Consider the following 26,989-nt stretch of genomic DNA (forward strand, 5'->3'; position numbering starts at 1 on the left):
TTGAATTCTTCTGAATTTATACTGTGTGGGCAAATACAGCAGTGAAATCTCCGCTTTTAAACTGGAGAATACAATTAATTTTGTCTTGGCTTGTTTTAAATTGCACCACAAGATCAATATTAATAACCATTGTACATTTACTATCCTTTACTATCCATTTACTATCCTGTCGCAACCGTTAAATTTTATTTGAACATTATTCAAATGTATGTGACACAACACACACTTTGCAATAGGGAAGTAAAAACAAACTCCCAAGTTGCTACAGGGGGAAAAAGTTCAGTGTGATTACTTTCTAATGTTTGATTTCACTTCCGCTGGGAAAAAATGAAAACACAAATGTGAATGTAATGTATGCTGAAACTGAGAAAGCATCTGGGTTCATTTTCATAGTAAAACAGTAGAAAAATAAGGGCTAGCTAATATCTTGCCGACACCTGTAAAACGCACCTTAAGATGGTCTCATCAAGAGATCTGTGGTTAGAGTGTGCAAAGAGTTTGAACTGGTATTTTAAAGAATTGAAGAAGTTCAGTGTGTGTCTGTGTGCATGTACACATGGAGTGTTTTCATTTTAAATGGCACCTCAATAGTTTCCAAAGCTAGAAAAATACATCTTTTTCATAGAGTATTTTCAGTGCTCATTGGCCAAGCACTGGGTATTTAACACTCAACATATTTTGAAACCGCTTAAGTCAACTCTCCATGGTCCATGCAATCAAACAAAACCACCATATGGTGCAAGGTCTTGCCCTGCAATGGGGGAATAAAATCATTTACAAATCGGGCCTCTGAGGACTTCTTAATTTGGCCCTCATATGCTTCTATCTGTACACACACAAGGGGAAATTAATGCATTTTCTTTGCTGCACACACAGGAATAAAATGCTAAATAAAAATCTCTTTGGGCTCTGTTTAAAAACGTCCTTAGCAAAAGTGTGAAATGCCAAGCCTGAGAGGTTGGACAGCCAGGGAAGTCCCTTCAGAGTGAAGGGTCAATGGTCAGAGACATTTCTCACTCTTGTGATGTGATCACAGACTCAGAAAAACACTTCACTGACTCATACATGCTAGACATTTGAGTGCACACTCATCCACACGTGCATTCAGGCACGTAAATAAATGTGTCGACGCGTGTGCACACACACATTTATACACAAACGCACAGTCTAACTGAAGAGTTTAATGAAGCAGCCTTGGCAGTAGGGCTTGTCATTCTGCTCCTTGAAGGTGCCTTTGTTGAGCTGCTTGAGGCAGAAAGCGCACACAAAGTGCTCTGGGTGGAACTTCTTGCCCATGGCAGTGATGCAGCGGCCGGTGATGGGCTTCTGGCAGCCGGAGCACAGCGAGCCGCGCCGCTCGTGGTAGTGCGACTCACAGTACGGCTGGCCCTCGTGGTCAAAGAAGCTGCCGTTTATGAATGGCGTGAAGCACTCCTGGAAAATCAAAAGAGAGGAGGTAGAATTTACGCTGATGGGTTGACACATAGTAGTATGTCCAGACACATTAAAGATGTGTGGAGTGACTCACCCTGCAGACGAAGCATTCAGGGTGCCAGAGTGAGTTTAGAGCAGAGATGTAGTTCTCAAGGATGGCACGGGCACAGCCACCACATTTAGGGGCAAACATGTCAAAGTAGTCCTTTCTGCAGAATGCCTTTCCATCCTTCTCATGGAAACCTAGAGGGCAGCAAAGACACACAGTGACTCACTGTAGGCTTGTTTTAATAATAATCAAAGTTTACAGCGCTTTTTCTACACAAGCCAGGTGTAATTAATTGAGCAGTTGGTACCTTCTGGTCCAAAAAAGGCTCCACACTGGGCACAGAAGAAGTGCTCTGGGTGCCAAGTCTTGTCCAAAGCAGTCACCACTCTCTGTGAAACAAAGGAGACACAAACGGTCAATCATTCACTTCCTGCATAGAAGGTGTGAGCCATAAATGATCGGGAAAAAGGTGATCCCTGACCTTGCTCTAAAAGAACGTCACCATATATTATAAGCATGTAAGTCTGTCATTATGGGAGAAACTAACACAACAGAAAGACAGAGGGCAGGCAAAGTCCACAGAGGCAGTGTGGGAGGTGCAGGAATGCTATGACTGTTACCTCGTGTTTTCCAGGCCTGATAGCATTCAGCTTCAGCTGCAAGCACAGACATACTGTTCGTGTAGCACAAGATTTCACAACATCCACACCTGCTAAGGTTCTGAAGAAGGGCAAGAATTACTGTTACACTGTTACAAACCCCTTTAACATTTGCAAGCACAACTGATTCTCGGCTTTTCCACCAGGGGGTGCAGTGTTGAAAAAGAGCGTTTTTTTGAGGTGGGGCAATGTCAAGCATTCATCATTCATATAGATATTATTTTAGATACAGAGCAACTAAATTGAAAATATTACAACAGGGGATAAAAAATACTGCATGTAAATAAGATAATTCATCAAACAAATGAGGAAATCACAATCAACTCAGATGTTTGACACAATTAAATATAAACACCTATATATACAGTCCAGCATTAAAGATTTCTTTTTATGATTTTCTTTATTTAGAATTGAGAATTGTAGTGTTTCCCTCAGTCCTAGATTATACAATCCCTCCTACACCCCTAGTTAAAACCCCAAAAGCAAGGTTTGACTGTAAACCATTGTCAAAGTCACAAATGACTTACTGCAGACAGAGAGAAAGTAGTGAATTAGGAAACGTTGGCCTTTCTCCAGGTTAATGTCCACTGTCTACTTCCCTTCTAGTACCTCTGGCACTGTGTGTAAGGGTGTGTGCGGGTGAGTGTGTGTAAGAGCAAAGGCTGAAAACCCCCCGATGGGAGTGTGTCACTATGAGGATAAGACTGAGAGCTGATGAGCGAGAGAGGAGAATAGCATGCAGTGAGATGGACATACGAGTTGGTTAGTCTGCGCAAGGCAACTAGAAGTCCCTTTACTTGTAGTGCATCTAGTGCTGTGTGTGTGTGTGTGTGTGTGTGTGTGCGCATGCCTGACTAATCAACTGTCTGCTTGAGAAATAAAGGCAATTTCCGACATGTAGTGATTTTTCCAGTAAGGCCTTAATCCATTAAGTTATGAATAAATAAATATCATTATCATTACCAGGCTAGTGTGTGTGTGTGTGTGTGTGTGTGTGTGTGTGTTAATGTATGCATTACTAACATCCAGTATGGGTCCATTACAGTAGTGGCATCGCGGTGAGAACAGGCTGTGGTAGTCTTTCTCACAGTAAGGCTGCCCATCCCGCTCAAAGAAGTTCCTGGAGCCTATCTCCTCCTGGCAGTGGGTGCACACAAAGTGCTCGGGGTGCCACGTTCTGCCCATGGCAGTCACCACCTGGTGTGGGGAGACACAGTGCATTAAATTGAAATGAGCGTCTAAGGAAAAGACCTGGCTCAGCAGAGAAAATCGCTGCAGCCTTGCATGCAAGAAGCAAAGCGGATGCTGCAAACAGCAGCAGATGCAGGACTTATGACTCAATGTTTAAAGACTGACCATTTTACACATTTATGGTTATATTTTCAAAATCATCCCACTCAATGTCAGCTGGATCATGATTCACAGAAAACAATATGTATGCGCTTAAACAGAAGTCTCAAAGTAAGTAGGTAAATGCAATAAAACACAGAATAAAAGCTTCACGTTTTATAGTGTACATATTGGTTGCCAGTTAAATAACAGCTGAATTGTTGATAGATTGCCTGGCTTGGACCTTAAGCAGTCAGCACAGCCTGAGATATGTGGAGTAGCCTGTCTGACTTGGACAAATACATCTGTGTGTGAAAGCTTCCTTTCCTCACCTTTTCAACAACAACAACAAAAAAAAGCTGATGATGTTTTGAAAGCCAATTCGGTAATCCCATGATTGTTTTGTATATATATACCACAGAAATCATGTGTGCACGTGTATCTACAAGCATGCAAGATTAAATTCAGTATGTGCACCAATTGAAGTCTTATTTAAAAGAGTATATGACTCAGTGTTATCCTTACCTGCCCAACAATGGGTTTCTTGCAGGCTCCGCAGACACCTTTAGCCACCGTCTGGACTCCAAGTCTGTTGAGGTCCGACTGCAGGCTTCCCAGCATGTTGTCCAGCTTGTTGGCTGGTTTGGGGGGACCGGTGGGAGAAGTCTTTCCTTGGGACTGAATCTGATAGAGATGGAAGACCAAAGTGGCTTCACTATATCATTCTGATTTATGCCAGGTTGACAAACACTTCGATAAACAGCATTGCAGTTAATACTTCTTTGCGGAAGGGTATGGCAGTCAGCAGTCTTGAATCAGATCCACAGTTAGTGTTGCAGTCATAGTTTGTAACATAATTGTTTGCGTGGATCAACTGTTCCGTCAGTGTTCCTGTGTTCAGCATATGTTCTCATCATTTTGGATGATTTTTTTGGACTTACCTCCTTGATGTATTACATACATTTTTAACCTAATATAATTATTTGAAGTAAATGCCTTTGTAATTCTTTTGCTACAATATTCTCTCCCTGAATTGCTGGTAGTACAACAAGAGAACAATTTCGATGGTGGTCTCCTCTTTCAGCTAGACAGAGAACAGACAGAGAGAAAATACCAAGACAAGCCATGGACAAAATATGTTCACATCATCAACCCTAATGCTTGTCTGCAGTCTTTGATGAAGACTTTCTTATATCAACATTGTGTGTGTGAATGTGTCCGGCTACTGTAATGTAAGCAAACACAGACCTTTTTAGATGATGTGGTTATTGGAGCTTCATGACTTTTACATTCCTCTGAGAGAGAAAATAGTGCCTCTGCTCCCTCACACTCACACGCAAAATGACCCAGCTTACATTTGACCAAATAAAATAGCCAGGCATCTCACTGGGCCTTTGACCTGAATGCAATTATACTCTTGTAGTCATATCAATCTACTATTCTACAAGTCTTTACCGAAACTACTCCAAAAAAGACACCATGGATTCTAAAAGAGGTGACGGAACATGGCATTCAACTTCAACATGCTGGTATCTAACCTAGTGGGACCTGTTGACGGAAGTCCTGTGGGAGATGCTATAATTGTGGTGGTAACTGTGCTGTCATGTGGCAGATTAAGTTTCAGTTGCACTGCGAGCCTACCATTCCTGCGCATGGCAGGACAGTTAGTGTAACGGGAACATGGCAGGGGAGGCAGGGGGTTTCACTCCTCATGCCTGCAAGCTCTTAAATTCTCCACTCCACTCTGAACTCACAGCCCTTAGTGCCGTCAGATGTCAGAATTAGAAAAAGGACTCTCTACTCTCTGTAGCCTGAATATCAGCACCACTCATAACCTGAACTGACTGGATCTCAGACAAAGCTTAAAGAGGTTACCTGTTGCAACTTGCCATGAATGGACTCCAGTGGTCAAAAACAGAGCCAATGACCAGACAAATTATATAGATCACATAAATACAGAGTAGCATACAACATTGCAACTGCTTGGATTTGAGCCAAATAACCTGCAAACACACGCAAGTAAAACAACTCAACGTGTAAAAGAAAGTGGCCGATAGAAAGTGGGAAGAGAGTATGAGGTGATCCGTGCCTGCATTGGTGGGAAGATGGGGTCGTACTCGGTCTGACAACCCACTGAAACAAAGACCTTGGGAGGCGGAGGTGGCGTGATGGGCTTGGGAGGGGGGCTAGGTGACGGAGGGGGCTGGACAGAGGGAGCCGTGGGCTCCTTGGGGGGAGGAGTGGGCTCCTTTGGGGGAGGAGGGGTAGGTTCTCGAGGAGGGGGAGGGGTGGGAGGGGGAGGAGGTAGTGGCGGAGGAGTCTGCTTAACTGGGGGTGGCTTTTTGGGTGCTGGGGGAGATTGCGGAGGGGGGAGGACTTTTCTCTGTGGGGCAGGTGATTCTGGAGGGATGACGATCTGGGGGAAAGAAGGAAAAAGGAAACAGGAAAGAGAGGAGAACAAACAGATCACATACAAAAACAAAGGTCAGAATGAGGAAAAGGAAATGGTAATAGAAACAAACTGAACTGTTTAAATTGACTGCCAAAGACAAATAAATTTTTATGGCAATGTAATGAAACATTATATGTTATATATTTAATATTTATATTTTTTGACCATAGGCCAGCCAATCATAAACTAAAGCATTAGAGGGTCAGATCAGTTTCAACTCTTGGTTTAATGTGGTCCCAGAATAGCAGTGACTACCACTGACCCCTGCTGTGCGCCTCTAATGTCTACCTTATCCACAGATGGATGGGCGCCTTCTTCCCGTGTTCGCTGTGGGTTGGACATGACAATGACTCCCTCTGTCATCCAATCATCTGGCTGTTGTTTACGCCTGCGCTCCACTCTCCCTATTCCCAGTTTCCCCTGTAGCTCCTCAATGAGTCGGTCTTGCGAGTTGCTCTTATTCACAATAATAGGTCCCATTTTACGTCGCAACATTCCCTCTCTGAACATTGGATGGACATTGGAGGTCTCTTTGGTGCGGCGGATAACCGACTTGAGCTGGAGAGTAGATGATACAAGGAGGTGTGGGAAGCTGGGGTTGTGCCAATCAACCGAAAGTCCATGTTGGGTCACAAGCACAAGCACGACAAGCCCAGCACAAGAGGTCTCATTCAAGCGGCAAAAATGCTCAAGCTCTGGCTCCAGAATATACTTTTGTTTTGTCAGGCTACTCGTGTATGCAGTCAAATGGGTTTGCAGAAACCAAGCACAGGCCTCCATTCCATTCAAGGTCATTCTCTACTGTCAAATCTACTTAAAACTACTAAACTCAGGTATCTGTGGTACTGCATGCTGGATAGCTAAAGTCGAGACAACATACAGTAGGTCTATCCCAAAATGCTTACACATAAGTCTGCACGTGCCAAACCATTAATTAATCACATGTGCACGTTCTTAGGGCATAAATGCATTAGCAAAAAAAGAAAAATTTCCACCCTACTGTTTTTACATCGACATCATCGGTGGTTAAAACACATTCTTTGCATCAACCATTGGTTGCCTAAACATGACAGGCCAGGCCCTGTGACTAACATAGCAATGTCGACTGAGGCGAGTAGAGGCGTGAGGAAACATCCCTTTGAGCAAAGCTTTCAACATCAGTCACAAGTCTCAACAGGGAGATTTTTCCCTCAAGCCATTTTGCAATTGCTTTGCAATGACACCACATGCATCACACCACATAGACGGAGGAATTTCTTGTCATCAAGACACTTTTTTGTGTTTTTGTACTTTTGCACAGTTCCCAAAACAAGCTGGTTTCAGCAACTAAAGATACATTCTGCTTGAACAATTATCTGACACAGCTGTTCTGCCATTATTGTCAGAGATAATTAATATCTTAGGCCACATGATGAAATAGAAAGACCACATGGGGTATTAAAGGTTTATGCCAGCAGCTTATTTTGGGAGAGTCAAGTTGAGCGTCCTACTTGGCCTGAAGCAGATAGTCGCTCGACAGCAGAGGGCTGCTGTGTGGGCAGTTCCAGAGTTGCATCTGGTGTCCCAGGGCAGGTGGAGGGGGTGAAACACTCATCCATCCAGCTGGACTCAGTCATGGGTGTAAGGGTTCCCTCTCGGCTAAGATCAGGGTAAATTCCGTCTTCCTCCTCCCAAGATCTGTCTTCGTCGTCAGGCATAACAGAGGCAGGTGGCTGGTACTCACTCAGTTGGGTGGTTTCAGGGGCTAAGAGTCTGTCTAAAGCATCATCCAATAAAGGCTCGCGGCATGGCCATGTTGGCAGTATTTCACCTCCCTGTTTTTCTATTGCAGGGGAAGGCAGGCTATTTGATGATACAGGGGCAAATGGAACAGGTGAAGCTCTGGGACTGCTGGTGTCCGGAACTGTGTATGTTTTTCTGATGGTTGAAGCAGGACTCTTGGGAACTGCAGATTCACTCTTTGGAACTGTTATTGGACTTGACAGCTTTGCGGGTATTGCTGAGCAAACATTCTTTGACAGTGTTATAGGACTAGAACTCTTGGGCACACTTGCTATACTAGAGATATTAGGGACTGTCACAGGACTTGCAATCTTTGGAACTGGACTTGAAAGTTTTGGAATTGACACTGGACTAGTACTCTTGGGAACAGCTTCTGGACTAGCACTCTTTGGGATGGTTACTGGACTAGGGATATTTGGAGACGGTCAGTGGACTTGCGCTTTTTGGAACTGGACTTGAAAGCCTTAGAACTGTAGCATTCTTTGCAGCAGCTTCTGGACTAGGACTTATAGGAACTGGACTGTAGCTTTTAGGGATTGGGCTTGGACTCTTGTAAGGTTGACTCAGATTGGCGCATTTAAGATCAGGTGGACTAGGACTCTGGGCTCTAAAAATGGGACTTGGGTTTATAGAAACAGTAACAGGACTAGGGCTCTTGGAAACAATTACTGGACTGAAGCTCCTGGCAGTGGGTACTGGACTAGAACTCTTTCCAAGTGGACTTGAGACTTTACTAGCAGAAACTTTAATGACTGACATATGTGTAGGGCTACTGACTTCAGATTGACTGGGAGGTTTCACGGTACTAGAGATACTGAGGCTTTCCACATGAGAGATCTCAGAGGTGACACTGCCACCGTCATCTATCTGATGGATCTGGGAGTACTGAAGACTCTTGGACGATGCAGTTACCACAGTGGGACCAGCTGACAATGTAGGGGCTGAACAACCATCTTCATCAATATGTAGTTCCAAGGGAAGAGGGGTACAGGAGGGAGTAGTGTAACTACAAGATAGAAGAGTATCCACTGAACCAATATTAGGATTTATGGATGAGGCCGTTACTGCTTGGACAACTGGTGAACCAGCTACCAATGAAGAATCTGCCTCCTCCTGATTCACAGACAACTGAGAGCCAGACTGAATCCGGTGCAATAATGTTATGATTGCAATGTCCAAACAAAGACAAGACATACACAGCAGTAGAGAAAAGAGAAAGACATTTAGAATTAAGGGAATGAACAGAAAGCTGTCTCACACAGAAAGCAAAGAAGAGGTAGAGTTCACTCAAATATCTTAAAGTAATCCTTCCTAAAATACTGCAAAAAATTAATTCAAAATGAAAAAAAGTTTATTTGAAAAAATTAACTCTTGATTGTTGCCCTCGGACATGCAGAGGACAGACGCATCAAATCTCAGAAATGACTAGAATTAACACTTCTTTGACAAAGTCAAAGCAACAAAACAAAACAAAAATTGAACAAGAATTAAGCTAAAAGCTGGTTGTCAATTACTGGTTGTATCGAAAATATTTTGTTCAAATAAACAAAAGCAGGTCCAAAATAAAAGGCAGGTTAAAAAATCTTCAGTTGAAGTAAATAAAAGAAGCAGCCACTACATTTGTGCCACTGCAACTTGCAAAAGTTTATGATTGTAAGCAAAATCAATGTACACAGTAAAACTGCAGAACATCTGTTCAAGGAAAACTTTAATATTTCTATTGGGCAATGTTGTTTTCAAAGCAATCCAGTTGACATTACAAAACCACTAATATGATAAAGACACTGAATAAAATCAGTTTGATGATCTATGCAGTTAATTTAAGAGTCGTGCAAACCCCTAAACATCTGCAGCACAGCCCTAAACAGTACAAAGTGGGCAAACCCAATGGCCCAAAATCTACCCACTGGTGAACCATACTCACATTGCTTTGGACTTTGAAGTCAGACAGGGAGGCCATTAGCTCATCCAGCTCTCGTGTGGCAGAGGAGGCAGACATCCTGGCCTGCTGCTGTGCTGGTGTTTCCTCTTGTCCATCTGTTTGTTTGTCTGACACAACCAACGGTGTAGGACTAAAGAAGAAAAGAACAAAGTCAACAAAATGTATGGGTAGAACATTCCTGGGGCCTCATTACAGAAACCTCTTACATCTGAAATCCTGTCTTTTATCAGTTTAGGGTTTGTGGTATTACAGAAACATGTTTCCTAACTGCATTCAGGAAATTTCTGTGTTGCTTTAAAGAGGTGGTATTATGCTCATTTTCAGGTTCAAAATCCTATTTAGGGGTTGTACCAGAACACCATATTTTTTTGTCATACTGCAGATTGCTGCAGCTCCTCTTTTCAACATGTGTGTTCATTTTAGCTGTGGAGTGATACATCTTGTTTGTAAATGATCTTTGTTGGGAGTTGCACATGCGGAGTTCATAGTTAAGGACTACTAGCCAATCAGAAGCAGAGAATGGCAGGCCAATGAAAAGCCAGTAAACACGGCTTTGTTTCAGCTGTACATGTTGCCGACCAGCTTGGCAACATGAAAGAGTTTCAGAGTGGTGAGTTATTAATCTGTAACAAAAGTATCTTTCATCCATGAAGTTTTAACTGAGCTCTTTCTCTACATCATAGTAACAACTTTATGTCCACTGAGTGTCTGGAGGGTACCCAGTGTTTGGAAGTGAGAGGAGGTGTGTGCTGCAGCTCAGTGTTTTTCCACTGGTGTTTTTGAGGGCGTGTTGGACTAGCCGCTTGGCGAGCGTTCTATGACGCGCATTTAGCTTTCATCCCTATGTCGTCACAGGGATGAAATACCACCTCTTTAATCGGTTGTCGCTTACATGGGTGCGGGCACAGAACTTTCCAGCTCATCCAGAAGTCTCTCTACACTTGGTCGTACATCTCCTACTCCTCGAGCTGCAGCACTGCGTTTGGGCTTCTCCAATGCAGGTGGAGGAGCCTTGCCTGCAACTCCATTCTCATGGATATGGTGGATGACGCTGCTGGCAGGCAGCGGAGGAGCTGCTTCTTCTATTACAGAAAGAAAAGCTGAATTAATGTCCTTCATGGATCCACAGTGCACAGTTTTAATATATAGCAAACTCCAAAACATTGTATTTTGCAGTGGAGAGAGGTGAAATCTCTGTGCAACACCACAAAAACAGCAGTGCCCAATTTAGATAATGACATCTGAATTCTTCAGCCAAGGAGAGAGAGATCATTTTATAAACTGTAATGTAATCTCTTTCTGTACCTTCTGTGGGGAAGGCAGGGGTGCTCTGCTGGACAGCGTTGAGCTCCAACAGCAGGCGGTCCAGCTCAGACAGGTTGCTGCCCAAGGATGAGTTCATGGCAACAGCTGATGACTCACTACTCTTCTGCTTATTAGGGAAACTGTACAGAGTAGAGAGAAGAACCAATATTTATCATCTGACAATGTTGCTATAATTTGACACTGGCGTCATTTGGACAGTGTCTCTGACTCACAGATAAGGTCAAAAGTCAAAAAGGCTATTTCTAATCTAATGTTTTGTGTGTGTGTGTGTGTGTGTGTGTCAAATAGAGACATTATGTTCCCACTTTTATTGGCCTACTTTAACTGGCAAAATATGGCAGAGACTTCTCACAACCATAATGCAAAGTTATCTATATTCCCATAGAGTTCCCTGTTTATAAACTGTTGATCCAAATAACATTCTCCCAAGGCCTACCTGTAAACGTGGTCCTCTCCACCGATGGGTTGTGTTGGACTGCTGCTATCTCTAGACCAGGGACTTCTCTGAGCTGAGCTGAAGGACTGAGGAGAAAAGGTGAAGTCACTATAGAGTTTTCGGAAGACTATATTCGCAAATGGACACTTTCATGAGTAAATTAAATAATTTTTTTATATGTCACTTGCCATGGGCATATACAGTAACGTGTATTGTATGCATTTACCTCTGTTTCATCCAGTCCGTTTAGGGTCTGCTCAGAGGGAGTGGATGGGACTTGGGATGGAGAGCAGATGTCTGGCTGGGTCTGACTCCCCACAGGGAAGGAGTAGGCGGTCTCGTCAGACAGGAAGAGAGGATGCTTGGCAATGTGGGATGTTGTGGACTCAAGGTCCGCCAACAAAGCATCTGCAGAAATACAAAGCAAAGATTTTATCATCTCTCTGAAACTAATTATATGCTCAGATAGGGTGGGGGTGGGAGGGCATTGTCTACCATGAGACAACAGTGATTTGTCAAATGATGTAGATTTCCCTCTACCATTACTAATAAGGTGACTCTCCATTTAATATCTCGCGTTGTATTTGGCCAACAATGTTGCAAATCCGTAAGCAGAGGGCTTCAGGGCAACATTAAATTTACAGGATTTTTGCATCAGTGGGATCAAGAAACTTCATTTTCAGGTATCTAATTTAATGCATTAGCCTAAAATAGACACTCTCATCTGATTTCAATAATTGGTTTCTCAGTGAAATGTCTAGAAAATATATACTATATCATAATATTAATCATCATTGAAATATTAAATTATGTAAATACCCATCCCTTCCAATGTTAGAATACACCACTGCATATCTAGTACGTAGCACGGCAAAATTTCTTGCAACTACCAAGTTCCATTTGTGTAAACACAGGATCAAATAATTACAGTGTCTTTCACAATCGGTCAAACACTTGTGCTCTGTGGAGTTGTAAAAGTTGAATCATGGCCACTCCTTTGGTTACTCATTGACCCTCGTCTGCCTGGAGCCTTGACTCTTAAATCCAAGAGCCGCTGTCAAGTCTGCAACCAGGTATACATGCTCATATTTACCATGTACACGGCAACAGCTACCACCTCTGCATGAAGGGGTCATTTAGTAATTTGAGAGGAACACGGGCCAAGAAAACAACTACTAATTTAGCAGTCCTAACCCGTAGGAAGAAGGACACATAACATTATAGAGGATTTAATGAAGAGAGCAGACTGTATTACTGAATACTTGGGCTTATTTTAGCGCGCTCACTCACACCAGCAGTGTTTAATTTCTCTTGCAGAATTTCACATGTCCTAAAAAAAAATTAAAACCCTCAATTTAACAAACTTGCTCTGACATGAAATGTCGTATATGAACAAACTATCAGTACAAAATTACTGTTTTACAATTAATGAAACATTTTCCATTAAATACCAATATATTTGAGGCGGTTCAGGACAATTGCCAATATGAAGTTCATTAACTAATGTTAAATTCTAAAAGCAAATAAAGCAAAACTGAAGAAACCATAGTTAAATGTACAGCACAACTCCATCAAGTTTTCTTTATAATCGCAGAAAAACTGAAAATTATTCAAATTTCACTGAGTTTTTTACATTCCACACATAAGTACTGAAATATTGCCAGTATTGCTAAGATGTACCAAACACCAACCACAGCAAAGCCGCATCCTGAACTAAAGACGTGGGGCACGAAAGACAAAACCAAAGCATATGTAATGCATATGTATGGAGATGAGACGTACCTTAGAACAAGACAAGACGTTACACCCAGGGAAGGGAAGAGGAGATAATACAGGGAAAGAATAAGTGGAGGAGGAAGAGGGCAACCCAAACAGACTGTCTGCCAGGCAGGAACTGCCTTTCTTAACTCTACCATCAGCAATAAGAGAGCAAGAGACACAGGGGGGAGGGTGGGGGTGCAACTGAGAGCAGAGGGTCAGGGCAGAGAGGAGAAGGGGGGGTTCAAATTAATGGTAACGGGTTAGGTTCACCCCTACTGCTATGCCAGCTCCAACATAGCTGCCTGAAAGCTCAAGTAAGAGATACTACTCACGTAAATGACGACCCACTGAATACAGTCTCTGAGGACGGAACTGTCCAACTTTCGCAGTCTGAGCACGTTACAGCAAATTAAGTAAACACAAGCCGTTGTGAAATGAGGAAAGTTGAGAGCAAGTAGAGATCTTATCAGCAGAGGCAAGCCCAACAAAGGGAGTGGTTTCACAAAGGTATATAAAGGTAGAATCAGCCCCTCCTGTCAGTGCACACTCTGCTTAGGTTACTGATCACTCACTTTTTACCGTATGTTACTGTAATATGTTACATTACATGAAGTCTTTAAGTACAATACAGATACAGATAATCAAGTTTCCAGTGAAATATAAGACTAACAACAAATATACATTTTTAACCTGAAAAGGAACTCCAGGTATCCCAGAGTATCATCAGTACTGAACTAACTGTAGAGTACAGTCCAGTAACTTGCTGCAACATTTCCCAGACTGAGAGGAGACACAGCAGAAGCAGAACCTGATCAATAGCAGATCCACTTAGCCAACATGCATGGTTAGCATGATTAGCATGGCTAACATGCCATTTGACTAGGTTTCACTGCAGAGACTCCAATCAGGACACAGAAGCCCGAGCACATTCCACAGAGCTTCATTATGGATACAGGACAGTCCAATGTTTACACTACAGCAGCCAGCTCAGGGTGTGTGCGTGTGTGTGTGTGTGTGTGTCCTCATCTCTTACTTGATAGTAGCAAAAAACACACCCGCAGAAGTAAAGAGACAGAAACAAAACAACTGTCATTCGTTCGAGTTCATACCAAGTATGGCATGTGATGAGACCTGCCATTCAAAGAAGTTTCAAACCATCCAAAGGACAGGTGCACTCAACGCTACAGTCTCTGGTCTGCTTCTGGTCCAGCAGAAGGGGAAGTCAACAAGATTACATACTTATTTTAACACTTTCCGTGTTTAAAACAAGGTTAAAACAAGTTTAAAGCTAAAACAATGTCCCCATGATGCAGTAGATTTTTATTGCTCACAGTCCAGTGATAAAGTGATTTTTTAAGCACGGCTCTGAAATACTGCATAAATAATATGTACGCGTATCTGAAGGCCTCAGTACATTTCTGCTGCTGATGAACAAAGTTTTACTGCAGCTGGTGGAGACCTCAGTCAACAGATGTTAGTCCAGATGGTTTACACAAGATGGTATACAGATGTTAATCAACTTAGCTCTCGAGCTGAACTGGCTTTAACCCTACTTATGAAGCACGGCTGCTCTAAAACAGAGTTACGTTAAAACGCTAACCTCCTAGCTAAATGAAATATAGTCTGTTTGTATCCATATTTCAAACACACCACTGCCTAACTTTATTGTGAAAGAGGCCTTGCATCAAAATGAGGCAAGTTAATTGAAACCAACAGCTCATTTCCTTCAACAAAGTGGATGGAATACAGTCCTGTAATTTAGAGGATAAAGGCTAAACATAAAATACGGAAACTAGCAGCTTCGGGGTTGCCTTTTGTTCACTGAACACTGTGTGCTGCAAGGCATTCTCTGGCCCATCCACAAACTACACAAACACACAGAGGTGTGTCATCCTCCTCTGCCAAGAGAACATACCGTGATACACAAACTCTAGTGCAAAGCACAGCTCCCCAGTGACCAAAAATGGAACTACAGTAAAATGAGGAACTCAAAAGAGACAACCAAATGCTCAAACATAAAAATGAGGCTCCTAAATCATACGTATCCTTTATGAGAAGAGGCAAGAACTTTTGGAGATAACTTTTCTTGATCATGTATTTTTGGGAAATGCATGTAGGAGGGGATGAAACTTCAGTATGATGTGTTATAAGAACAAAGCTATGCAAAACCTTCACAGACCCAAGTTCCTGAGAAGCAGGCAGTTGTGAGAGTGTGACGGATCTACTCCTGCCTGCCTACCTAAAATAGGCCACGTCCACATCTAACAAACCACCATCAATTACACACAGTGCGTCCTCTTCATTTACAGCTAATGCGCAAAGAAGAAACACCAGCATTCTGTTAGCTTCCATGTCCACAACACTAAATGTGACATGGCAGGGCACAGCTGGGCTCAAACAATGAGGAATGGCGGTGGGAGTGGCAAGAGAGATAGCGAGTGGAACTGGTAAGTGTGTGTGTGTGGCGCAGCAGACGAATCCTCAGAGGCTAAAATGTGGGTTGACGCAGATTAAGGAGACTCCCTTCCTCCCAGATGAATGGTGTGCATTTTAATTACACAAACGCTGCTCCGCATGGGGTTCATTACAGGAAAGAGAGAGAGTTAAAAAAGAGGACTGAAAATGCCTGAAGAAAAAGACAGGGAAATTAGAAATGAAAGAGGGGAGTGGTATGGAAAGGAAACCCTTTGAAGAGTCAAGTATGTGAACAGCAAAGGGAAGAGCAGATGTTGGATCAGCACTCAAAGTGCAACCTTTCACAGCTGAAATCAACATAAAACATAAATATAACTGAGACAAAGCAATCCTGGAGCACTACATTCACTCTATGAGGTTTGATCTAGGCTATATAAGTCCTGGATGTCAGCAGAAGCAAGCCTCCATTATCCCTGACAGGAAATCCTGCCTGATTGACAGTGCGCACACTGCTTGAGCCCCTATCAGTGTTGACCAGTGCATAGAGTGAATCAATGCTGTCTACTACTCAACACATCAGCTGGTAGCGGTTCGTTTCAGGAAATAGGTCCTATCAAACCTGCAGGGGGTGATGTCGAGTTGTGTGTGTGAGAGCTGAGCATACTCCCGGCGTTTTTTTTCTAAAAAAGGGCTGCAGGTATACAGAGCAGGCTTTATCTGTGAGGTTCATAAATGCCAAGGCATTTGCTGAGATATGAGCTGACGCCAAAAGTGCAACTAACAGGATGAACATAGGCTGCAAGATTCTGCCTGTGCCGCAGGTATACCTGTTTTCTCTGACCTTGTTTCTGCATCTCTCTTCCCTCATTCCTTTAATTTCTCTCCCTCTGTATCTGATGTGCTGCAAGGTGCACGCAGGCTGATATGAATTCCTGACATGCCACAGCTCGTCTTGCAAATATGAGAGAAAGAGTGAGAGAAAGGGGAGAAATGCGAGGTGCACACCAGCTGAACAAGAGAGAATCAGATGACAGAAAAGGGGGGGGGGGGAGGGCAAGATAGGACAGGTGAAAGAAAACAAAATGTCAGCTGTTATACAAAGACATTTCGTATATAATCCTGTTTACGGAAAAAAGGTGTCTGAATGTAATATTTTAAGACTGAACACGTAAATACAATCTCTATTGTGAGGAAACAACCTTCAGTTCCTAGTCTGTGAGTGTACGTCGACATGAAGTGACAGCTTTTCATGTTGTCTTGAGAGAGATGGCCTTTCAATGTGACACAAGCTGACAGACCATCACAGAGATGATGAATCCCTTACTTTGCTTCCACCAGAAGGAGAAAAAAAAAGAAATCAGGACAAGATAGGCGCACATGCACTTACACTTTACTCCCCTCTGGGCTCGTGTTAGACAGCAGAAGGACTGTGCCTGTGTTCATTTGGAGCGCTTCAGCGGGCACACAAAATTAAATCACACTGGAAACACACACACATACATACAGGTGCACCAGCAGAACAACAACTGTGCACACAGGTGCCTCTCAGCTTGGCTGTCTACACATACCAGAGACAGACTGAAACATCTAGGCCCACTATAAATACATTCCCGCCTGACCCTGACCTGTGGGAGCAGAGACATACAGTAGATGATGGATGGCCATGCCGGTCAAAGCAACAGTAAGACATTACAGACCACCCAACCAGCCTATACTATATATTACATTACATGTACAGTACCTCTACATGGTACAAAGAAGAGCCTGGTTGGGGTTTCCTTATGTAAAGATCAATGAAGTTCTAATGCTACAAATGTTATTAAATGGAAATGGCACCACGGCCCACACTTTCAATTACGTCATAGAATACGACTGCTTACGTAGCAGCTGGTACCCCACTCTAAACTATTCAATACAATTACAGCAAGTCTATTTAGTAGTACGCAATACAAAACTTAATACCGGACTTAGGCCCACAAAATGTCCTTAGTCCTGATGAAAGACACTGCCAGAGGCATTGTGAATATTATGACTTAAAGCAGCAGTTGGTCACAGTTGAACATTTAATGCAAAACCTTTAGTGTCTCTCTCGGCTGCTCCCTAACCCCGGCCCCTATTGCCGCCATTTGTCTTTTCAAAGACACCCGTCTAACGTTTCGTGGCCCATGGGAGAGTGCACCAGACTTCTGAGGCAGCTTCAACAATTAACAGCGGGATGAGAGGCTAGCACACCACTGTCCCCAAGTTATTCCCCGCTGTTTGTCATCATGCCACTCATCAATACAAGCGCCATGTCACAATGAGCCCGAAGCTCTGTGTGATGCCCGGACATGTTCACACGTGTTTTGTACTATACACTGTTGGCAAAGGTTATTTCATTGGTGGTGTTTGTTTCTTAGCCACTGTGTTTGCAAAACTCTGAATCCACACTGAAGATATTGAGCTTGACTGAGTGAGAGCATGCGCAAGGGGCCGCGCAGTAGGTTCACAAGGAGGGATTTACACCGTGTTAGAGACTCCTCCTGGCTCTGATTGGTTGTTTTGTTCAGGGAACAGTGGGTTCATGCAAAAAGCATTAGGAGCAGTAAAAGCAGCCAGAGGAACCTGATTTTTTCACAGATTATCTGTCTCATGTACTAATGTCTGTATTAATCATGGATGTCGTGTCCATGACGTCACCCATAGGTTTAGGGTGACCAGACGTCCCGAAAAATTCAGGACAGTCCTGAAATACGAGCAGTTGTCCAGAGTCCTCTCCTGTTTGTCCCGAAAATTAGAATAAACCTGAGTTTGGCTAAATTATAGCCTAATACAACATTAAATAGCCTTTCATTTGATACGAAACATTCTTTTAGTGTTACCCACATATGGGCAATGTTCTGCCCTCCAGCAGGGACTGCAGGGTATCGTGGACACTGTGTCAAAAGAGTTATTGCCACAAAATAACACGCATGCTCTTTCCCCTTTTTTATTTTCTAGTGTATTTGAAGATAGTGGAAGATACAGTCACAAGGACAGGCGAAGTGTAGCTTCAGGCAGCCACGGAGGATCTGACCTGAATTTCACCTGTTGTCATCTGGTCACCCTACACAGGTTTCTGAATAGCTCAATGTCCCAGGTGGCTCCAGACCATCTTGGCGCCTAATTTAATATAGGCTAATGGACGAGTTATATAAAAAATTCCCAAATTTCAGCTTATGACAGAATGCTTCAACAAAAAACATCAACTTCACAAATCACGGGCCGTTCTCAGGTAAAGATGCATACCATATATGGGCGGCCCCAGTTTCATTTCAGCCAGGAGACCTTTTGTTGCATGTCGTACCCCTATCGCTCCCCATGTTTCCCGTCTGTATCTTGGCTGTATATGCACAGACTAGATTCAAAAAAGGGCACAGTGCCAGCAGTGTATATTACCAGCCCAGCAACAAATGGCAGACAGAAAACGTTAGCAACTTGCTGGTGAACATAGTGGAACATTTAGCAGCTAAAGACCCAGATACCGCCCAACACAAGTGACATTTGATTGCAGAAATAGGCCAGAGTTTGACACCTCATCTCTGATCATTTCCACCCACAAAGTAACACCCTTCCAGCCAGCTGGTGAGACTGCTTTCCCCCTTTTGATCTTCCTTGCACCTGCTCAGAATTACTGCAAGAGAGAACCAGAAATTCAAAATGTCTTGAATCCCTAATAACATGCTATACTTTCTTTTAAATTGTTACTTTGTGCAGCTCAAGAGCAATACATGCAAATGATTACTCTATGTGATCACTCTGAAGGGCATATGTTTGTATTGTCAAGCACTTGTGGTTATTAACATGCATGTTTTTCTTCCTGTTGGTGTTCAGTCACTTGTGAGTATTTGCCCGCTTTTTTTTTTTTTTCACTATTTTTTAAACTTTTTTAAAAACTATTTCAATTGTTCTGTTATGGCTTGTACAAACCAGCTGTCCACATGGATAAGGAACTGAATCAGTAAATTTGACTAAAATCATTAAAGGAGTTGTGAATGCATGAATAATGTATCAACGTCTATCTACATATTACTACAGGAACTAAGACAGAGTATCCGTAACTAAAACATTACCAGGCAAACGATAAAATGCACTCTCCTCTCCCACCTACCTCCCCTTTGTTATTCCCCGCAGTGAGGCTTACTGAGGAACACAGAGGTAGTCTGTGGGCACAAAGGCTTTCTTGTGGTTTACTCGTTGACCCTGTGGTTATTTTGAGCATCTGTCTGCATGAAACAGTGGTGAAAGCACTAGTAGGGTGCATTTATTAAAGATGGTGTGCACGATTGCTCATTTTGGGTGTTTTGTGGATTTGCAAAAATGAGGTAAATGTGTTTTGGTATTCTGCATTTGACTGAAAATAACCTGAATATATCACATGCACAGAGTCAAAAGGAAGAGAAAACTTAAATAATGGCAAGTGGAAGTGAAACTCTCCACCTTTATTTCATGCCTGCTCTCACAAAAACAATAGGCTTTTGGACAGTAACAAAAAAATCTTATCTCAAGGTCAATTTACTAGCTTTTTCTGGATGGCTTCTTCATACTCCATCCGTTGATTAAGACTATGAGATGCGTTCAGAAGGTGTGGGGGAATGCCTTTAAGAGGATCTTAAGTTAAGAGAGTTTGTTTGTCAAACTACTAAGACAAGAATTACACACTTGATTTCTGAGCCTGCTACGATAATTACACCAAACCCGGAAGTGGCAGAAAATAAATGGATGTATGGACGATCTTTCCCCCTTCCTCTGATCAGTTCTGTTTGGTTCTGTCTTCTCTGGGTTGAAGTAGGCCACAGCACCAAAACAAGCTGCTCTTTGTCCCCCTCCGGCGGGGCAAGGACAGAGGGAAGAGGTTGGAGAGGAGGGTTTGTGAGGTCGACAAAGCAGGCCAAATCATTCCACTGGAAAACAGTCAGAGCTCGGTGTGGGTGCCAGAACCTGCATATGTGTGTGCATGTGTGTAAACTCTTGTTAAGCCTGCACCCCTATAAACCCGACCTAAGCATTACTGATGCTGTCATTAACCCAAGCGGGGTCTAGATCGGGCTTCCTGAATGATCCTCCTTAACAAGCTAGATGCTGGTTGTAAATCCAACTAAAGCACAAGCAATCTGAAACACACACACAGACATATATTCGTGCTCACTTTCGCTCACATGCGCACACTCACTTGTCCTCCACCTCCCACCACGTCCCACTTCATCAAAGGCCTTCATTGTGGTGGCTTTATATCCCAAATAGGGCAGTACCAGCAGTGTGTTAGTGACTATTTAAACCTGCGCCGAGGCCAGAGGGAACATGCTGGGCACAAACCCATTTCCTAATAATACAGCGATGTGTTATCTAAGCCTGCAGCCACGCCAACCATACAACCTCACTGAAAAATGACATTTAGAAGCCAATTAGAGGGAAGCCTGAAAAGCCATGCAGGTGTATTTGAAAGGCCATCTGACATTGTAAGAGCTCCATTTCATATGACAAATACGCATTCATGGAACCGGGGGACTATTTTAACCACAGTGCCCTTTCACCGGGGTTGATTTGTGTTTGTGATACCATTCGAATTTTGCAATTACTGCGGCATCTTTACCATCTATGCAAAACTGTTGTACCAGCTGTTTTCTTCACAACTTGCGTCAGAGGATCAGCGGCGTCGCATCAAGTGAGCTGTCAGTCACTGTCACTTTGTCACTGAATCTCACAAAGTCAGCAGGGAACTCAATTCATCAGAGCACAAGAGGAGGGTGGAAGGCTGATAGCAGCTTTAGGCGCATTCAGTATATACCTCATACATGATACAACATGTGTTATATCTGCACCTTATTTTGCTCCATTTCTTTGCTGACAGCATGCTACATCAAGCTAATGAGCTGTTCTGGTTGCCTGGAAAACAGCAAAACTACAAACAAATCTTAATAAGACCAAAAAGCAAACCAGTTCCTTCTGCTCACATTAGGGAAGTCACCAAAAATAGGTCACAATGAGGCATGTCCACAAGTTTGCATGACTAACATGTCTGGGACCTACAGTGGGCTATTCTGTTGGGTAGCAGCAAAGAATCCTCCTGACCGCCGCTACAACGGAGAGGTCACTAAGGGCACTTCCTGTCACGAAACATGTGTCTAGCTGGACGAGAAACTTCCCAGTAAAAAGGGCTCATTGAGCTCAGCTGACAAAAAGCTGGACTGAGGACCATGACTGGCACATGCAGTAACTATACTGTGTGACATGCTGGACTACACAGAACCTAACCACAGCCAGATTTTACTTGAATCCCCATGCACTGAAATATGTTTTTTTGGCTTGCTTTTCCGCATAAACCCTGGCTCCAAAACCCAACAGTAGGAATTCTGATATCGACCCTGCAGGCTGTTGTTATGGTGCGCTGAGCCCATGAGAGATGCCATGACGGTTGGCTGAGTGTAGAGCTGCCACTGCTTAGTCAGCTTCCCCTTTAGAGCTGTCTGTCCACACCAGCAGTCTGTGATCAGGAGCGGTTATGAGTGTTTGGTGTGTGTGTGTGTGTGTGGGGGTTGTTTTTTTTGTGTGTGCATACACCATATGTTTCAAAGCCCTGCAGCATTTTCATTTTAAAGTCAAACAGATGGACAAACGCTGGAGGAGATACAGGGGATTCTCACAAGCCTTCAAATGCTACATTGATTCTGTGTGTGATTTACATGCATGAGTCAAACGCAAGGGGCTTATCATCTAGTGTAGGCTTGCCCCTTGTTGCATTAAGTTGAGGGTTACTTATGATGTAATTTGCAAGAACAACTTGCCAGATTTTTGAGCGCAAGTCAACTGAAGGGTTGTTTTTGATGATGGGAACTTCAGTCCAAGTCCAGACTGACTTTACAACTTAAAAGTACTCCAGTGATTTAGTATTGCTATCTATAAAATGGGGGGATTTGCAAGATACAGAAAGAATTGTCATAATTAAGCAGCAGAGAAATTCTGACTTTTAGTCACTAGTGTGCGTCAAGCTGCAGAAACCCTGGACCCTATACTTACCATAAAGCAACTTTTGGTAAAACCTCCTGCTTGGTAAATGCTCAGGTCTTTTAAGAAAATCCACACCCTCAATATGTAACTCATGTCACTCATGTAGTTCAACATTTTGGAAAATGACCTTATTCGCTTTTGTGGCGAGAAAATTGATCCCACGCTGATGTCTTTTGTATGCTAAATACATAGCTGGAGCTGCAGCCGGTTAACTTAGCTTAGCACATGGAGTGGAAACTGGGGGAAACAGCTAGCCTGTCTCTGTCCTAAGGTAACAACATATGCCTACCAGCAACTCTACAGATCACTGATAAACATATTATATCTTGTTTGCTTCATCTGTACAGGAAACCAAGTGTAAAAATGACGTGTTGTGGTTTAATCGAGGGGTTTATGAGCCTGGGAACCAAGAAATTGAGTATCCGTGGGCTGTCTGACAACTGGTACCAGCCAAGGAATAGTCAGGCACATGACAATTGATTTAAAGTCTCTCCCCATGGACGAAGGGGAAAATTGTTCTTCGTATCAACAAAATGTAAAAGTCATATTTGCTATTTTGCTACTGACTGTGACTTTTAAACAAAGTTATGAATTTTCCAAAACAGATTTCTTCGAAAAATGAACTTTAATTATTACTCTGTGGGCACTGTGTTAGTGATCCATCACTGTATCATAATTTAAATAAAGAAGAAGGTTGTAGAAAATAACAGTGACTGTAAGGCAGAGAAGATATTATAGGTTATTATACAAACTGTGTCCCTGATAGAGTGAAAAACTACCACTCAGGCATAAATGACATCCGTGTAACAAGGAGTATGTAGAGGAAATGTCAAATGTCCACATGTGAGCTGTCTGGAGTTTCTTTTGGTGTATGCACAATGAACAAACCTAAATTTAGACTCGGTGGAGTATCTAGGTTGCATCAAATCTCATTTGGTGTTAGTAAAGAACTACTTTGCCCACGCCCACTCCATAAGTGACATTTCTAACACTGTAGCTGCTGTGCTGACAAGGCTCTGGGGAATCACTTCACTTCAAATGATGCCACTAAAGCGACAGTAAAACAAATCAGCGAGAGAGAAACAGAACAGTTACTGTATTCGCAGACATTAAAAGGAAATACTGAAAGGTACTGCAGCTCAAAGTCAGTTAAAGGAAGTTAACTTTGGAGGCTATTTGACATTCATGTCTTGTTGGTGCAGGCCCTGAGCAGTGAAGCAAGGAGCAACGCTTGGCAGCACTGATGGCTGAGTAGGGGAGGTCAATGAAAGTTTGCCTCAAAACATGCTACAGCAGCGAAACTGCAAAGGTTGCATAAATAAAAGCAGACACAAATGACATAAATCCATGTCTAGCATAATAAAAGAAAGCTTTTGTCTCCAACTTCCAATTCTGACTTTCATTACTGACTGGAGTTAAAAACCTGACGATTGCAGATCAAGGCAATCAAGTGTCCCAATCTGACTTGATCCAAATCTTTCTGAAGGCTAATCTGCTCCCATGCAAAACTCAGCCATCTTTAAACTGTCGATAGATTGCAGCCTGCAGCTTCCCATGTGGTTCACCACAGGAATGGTGGGGACAGGGTAGAGAGAGAGAGAGAGAGAGAGAGAGAGAGAGAGAGGGAGGGTGGGGCAGTGCAGTGTTTAAGGAGGATACATTTTGGCTGAGGCCCAATCCCTGCTTGTGGGCCTGATCCACCCCAACACCCTGCCAGTGAGCAGCGCTAGCCTGCTCCCACAGCTGGTGTTGAAGGCAGCATGAGGATATAGCAAATTGAGTGTGTGCACATGTGCGGATCAGAAGAAAGATGCTTTTAGGAAGAAAGCGAACCTGCCAGTCAGAGCCACTGCCTTCATGTCATGGGTGTTGGGGCAACACGGGAATAGAGAAGAATTGAAAAACAGGAGTGAGGGAAATGGGAAAAGAGGGGTGTTTGCTGGTTGGTGGAAGGTCTCTAAGCGCTGCTGGCTTAGCACTTGAATAGAAGGATTCCTCTGTTAAAAATACATGCAGGTTTCGTCGTCCTCTCCGGGGTCTGAGATGCATGACTCCTTGCACTGCCTCACTTCAGCTCTTCGGGAGGTGCTTCTTTAGCTCCACGGCTGCATTTAAAACCATTTTAAAATTTCAAGAGAATTTTGTGTGCCACATTTTTACAGGTGTCTGCTGAAACGATGACAGAATTTACAACCCCGTGACATGGCAATTACAGTCGGTTGTGTAACACTCTTTTTTAAGCAGCTACTTTAAAGAAGGCCCTTCGCCCCATGTAAGCTGAGAAGGTATCCATCCATTTTGACTGGATTTAGAATCGCCAATATTCTTGGCACAGTCTCACGCTCACCACCAAGCTAGAGTCAGCCAGAGAACTGGGTTTTGGTCCAAACTGGATATCTCCAGGTGTTCTGCTGTAGTTTTTTTGAATTGTATTATAAAAAATGCATAACATAGCCAGTCTCAATAGCCTTGTCCTGTCGGAAATGGGGATGATATGTTTTCATACTGTAGAACAGAGCTGTATCTGCAATCCAATAGCAAGTCCACCAGCAGATCACACTTGTTGGATGGTTTTTACATTTAACATTCATCATCTTTGAGTTTATGAATGCATTTGGGAGGTTTTTAGCATCCAGTCCAACTCTTTCAATGCACGACGTCCCGCTAAACTTAACCTTACAGTTGCCAACATAGAACTCAAAGCCTTGTAAACACAAACTGTGCAGTCAATGCTTAAACTTAATTTAAAAATAAAACACTCTGCTCCTGATGGCACTGTGCAAGCTACCTTACAACAGAGGCATCCTTCTGTTTTTCATTACGCTTCACACTTTTACATCAGGGAAAGGGGTCTGCATATACTGAAATAAACTCGCAACTCTTATTCATACCACTCCATGCAGTGCTACACAGGAACAAGAAATCCACTGCAAGAATTTGGAACCACTAAAATAATAGCAAATGAACTGAGAGGGAATCTGCAGTGTTGTATATTGTGTGCATCAAGAACAATGTGCTGAGCTCTACACACCCTTCCTGTCACCACCACCTGCCCTCAGGCATTACATTCTCTGCTGTCACCAAGTGTGCCATAATTCACTGAGTTAAGCTCATCTTTACAGGCAGGAGGAGGACAGCACAGCTCTCCGGGCTTCATCTGCTGCTGAGCGTGTGTGCAAACACAGCAGTGGTGTGACAATTGGCGGAAATCAGGGCCGAATTCAGGCTTTAAAACTGCAGGGGGCTTAAAACGGGCTACTACTGATCATCCAACGAATGAAATAACTCAGTGTTTTTATCAGAAGCCACTCTTGCTGACATCCCACCTGCAGCATTGGCAGTTATGTAATCCTGACAATCACCTGGAGGGGATCAATAGGTCAGTGTCTCATCAAATGTCAAATGACCCGTGGTCTATAACGTATGTATTTCTACCAATTTTCAGCATGGAAAAGTTGGGGGAGCCCTGCAGCAGCAGCCTATCGTGTCTCGTTGGTGTGGAGGAATTGTATGAGGAGTTAACGTTAATTCGCCCACAAACACAGCCAATGCACCGGCCAGAGCACTGTGTCCTCTCTAACACATGCTTTACTTTACAGCTGATTAATTAGGCTAATTATCGCAATGAGCCTGGTTCCAGTGTGTTTCTCTCCCTCTCTCTCTCTCTCCCTCCCTCTCTCTCTCACACACACACACTCGCGCTGTGTAAATGTTGCGTTCACGGCGAGCGAACTTACCTAAATCATCCATGTTGGCCGGAAATCGTTCCAGTGCTGAGAACCGGACCGGTCCTCCTCTGTCGATCACAGCTGGACTGGGAGCGGCGGATTCGGCTCCCTAAACGCCAAATCTCCGGTCAGAGATGTCCCTCGGTGAACGCGGTGAAGTTTTCAAGTTCCCCTGCTGCTCGACGAGCCTCAGACACACTCACTAACACACACATAGCCTGCCGTCCCCCCTCCGGAGTCTCAGCAGTCCACATCCAGCCCCCTGCCTGCCCACCAGCCCCTCCACACAGGGACCAGCGACATCTAGCGGCAGAGAGTAGCACTGAACAGACTTAGGGCTACAGTATATTAAACTATAGTTCACTTAATGGTGTAGTTGGCTGTTCAAACACCACATGTGTGTTTGGAAAGAGATTCTTATAAACTGAGACTGGGTGAAAACACACATAGGGCCTGTTGTTCACCTTCTGGACAGGAATCTGAGCCTGTAACGTTAGAGGATGCGGCGTACAGTCTGTGGAGATTCTCCAGGAATGATTGTAAACAGTGGGTGTATGGAGCTAGTCCTGTAGACACCGTCAAAAGGAAATTCATAATAAAACAATAAAAAGAATAAAAAATAAAGCACAGGAAAAATTGTTATTTGTGTG

General features: G+C 43.3%; 2 protein-coding genes across 3 annotated transcripts; both read right to left on the bottom strand.

The window, feature by feature from the left end:
* LOC119885600 (paxillin-like) lies at positions 1–26,567 on the bottom strand. Its single transcript, XM_038695701.1, has 11 exons — positions 26,349–26,567; positions 11,636–11,817; positions 11,410–11,495; positions 10,953–11,092; positions 10,540–10,729; positions 9,630–9,777; positions 3,997–4,155; positions 3,166–3,339; positions 1,791–1,872; positions 1,529–1,677; positions 1–1,434 (listed from the first exon to the last, which is right to left on the bottom strand). Exons 1-11 carry the CDS (start codon positions 26,359–26,361, stop codon positions 1,168–1,170), a joined length of 1,590 nt encoding a protein of 529 aa, XP_038551629.1. The 5' UTR covers positions 26,362–26,567; the 3' UTR covers positions 1–1,167.
* On the bottom strand, positions 4,162–8,115 carry LOC119885602 (formin-like protein 14). 2 transcript variants are annotated; one of them, XM_038695705.1, is made up of 3 exons: positions 7,414–8,115; positions 6,212–6,481; positions 4,162–5,887 (listed from the first exon to the last, which is right to left on the bottom strand). In XM_038695705.1, exons 1-3 carry the CDS (start codon positions 7,618–7,620, stop codon positions 5,501–5,503), a joined length of 864 nt encoding a protein of 287 aa, XP_038551633.1. In that variant the 5' UTR covers positions 7,621–8,115; the 3' UTR covers positions 4,162–5,500. The 2 variants fall into 2 exon arrangements, with proteins under 2 accessions (XP_038551633.1, XP_038551632.1); XM_038695704.1 differs by having other exon boundaries at positions 6,212–7,550.
* Positions 26,568–26,989: the final 422 nt, after the last annotated feature.

The sequence above is a fragment of the Micropterus salmoides genome, unplaced genomic scaffold (assembly GCF_014851395.1).
Source record: "Micropterus salmoides isolate LMB-PRFRI ecotype aquatic unplaced genomic scaffold, ASM1485139v1 Ms_hic_scaffold_4, whole genome shotgun sequence".
NCBI classification, from domain to species: domain Eukaryota; kingdom Metazoa; phylum Chordata; class Actinopteri; order Centrarchiformes; family Centrarchidae; genus Micropterus; species Micropterus salmoides.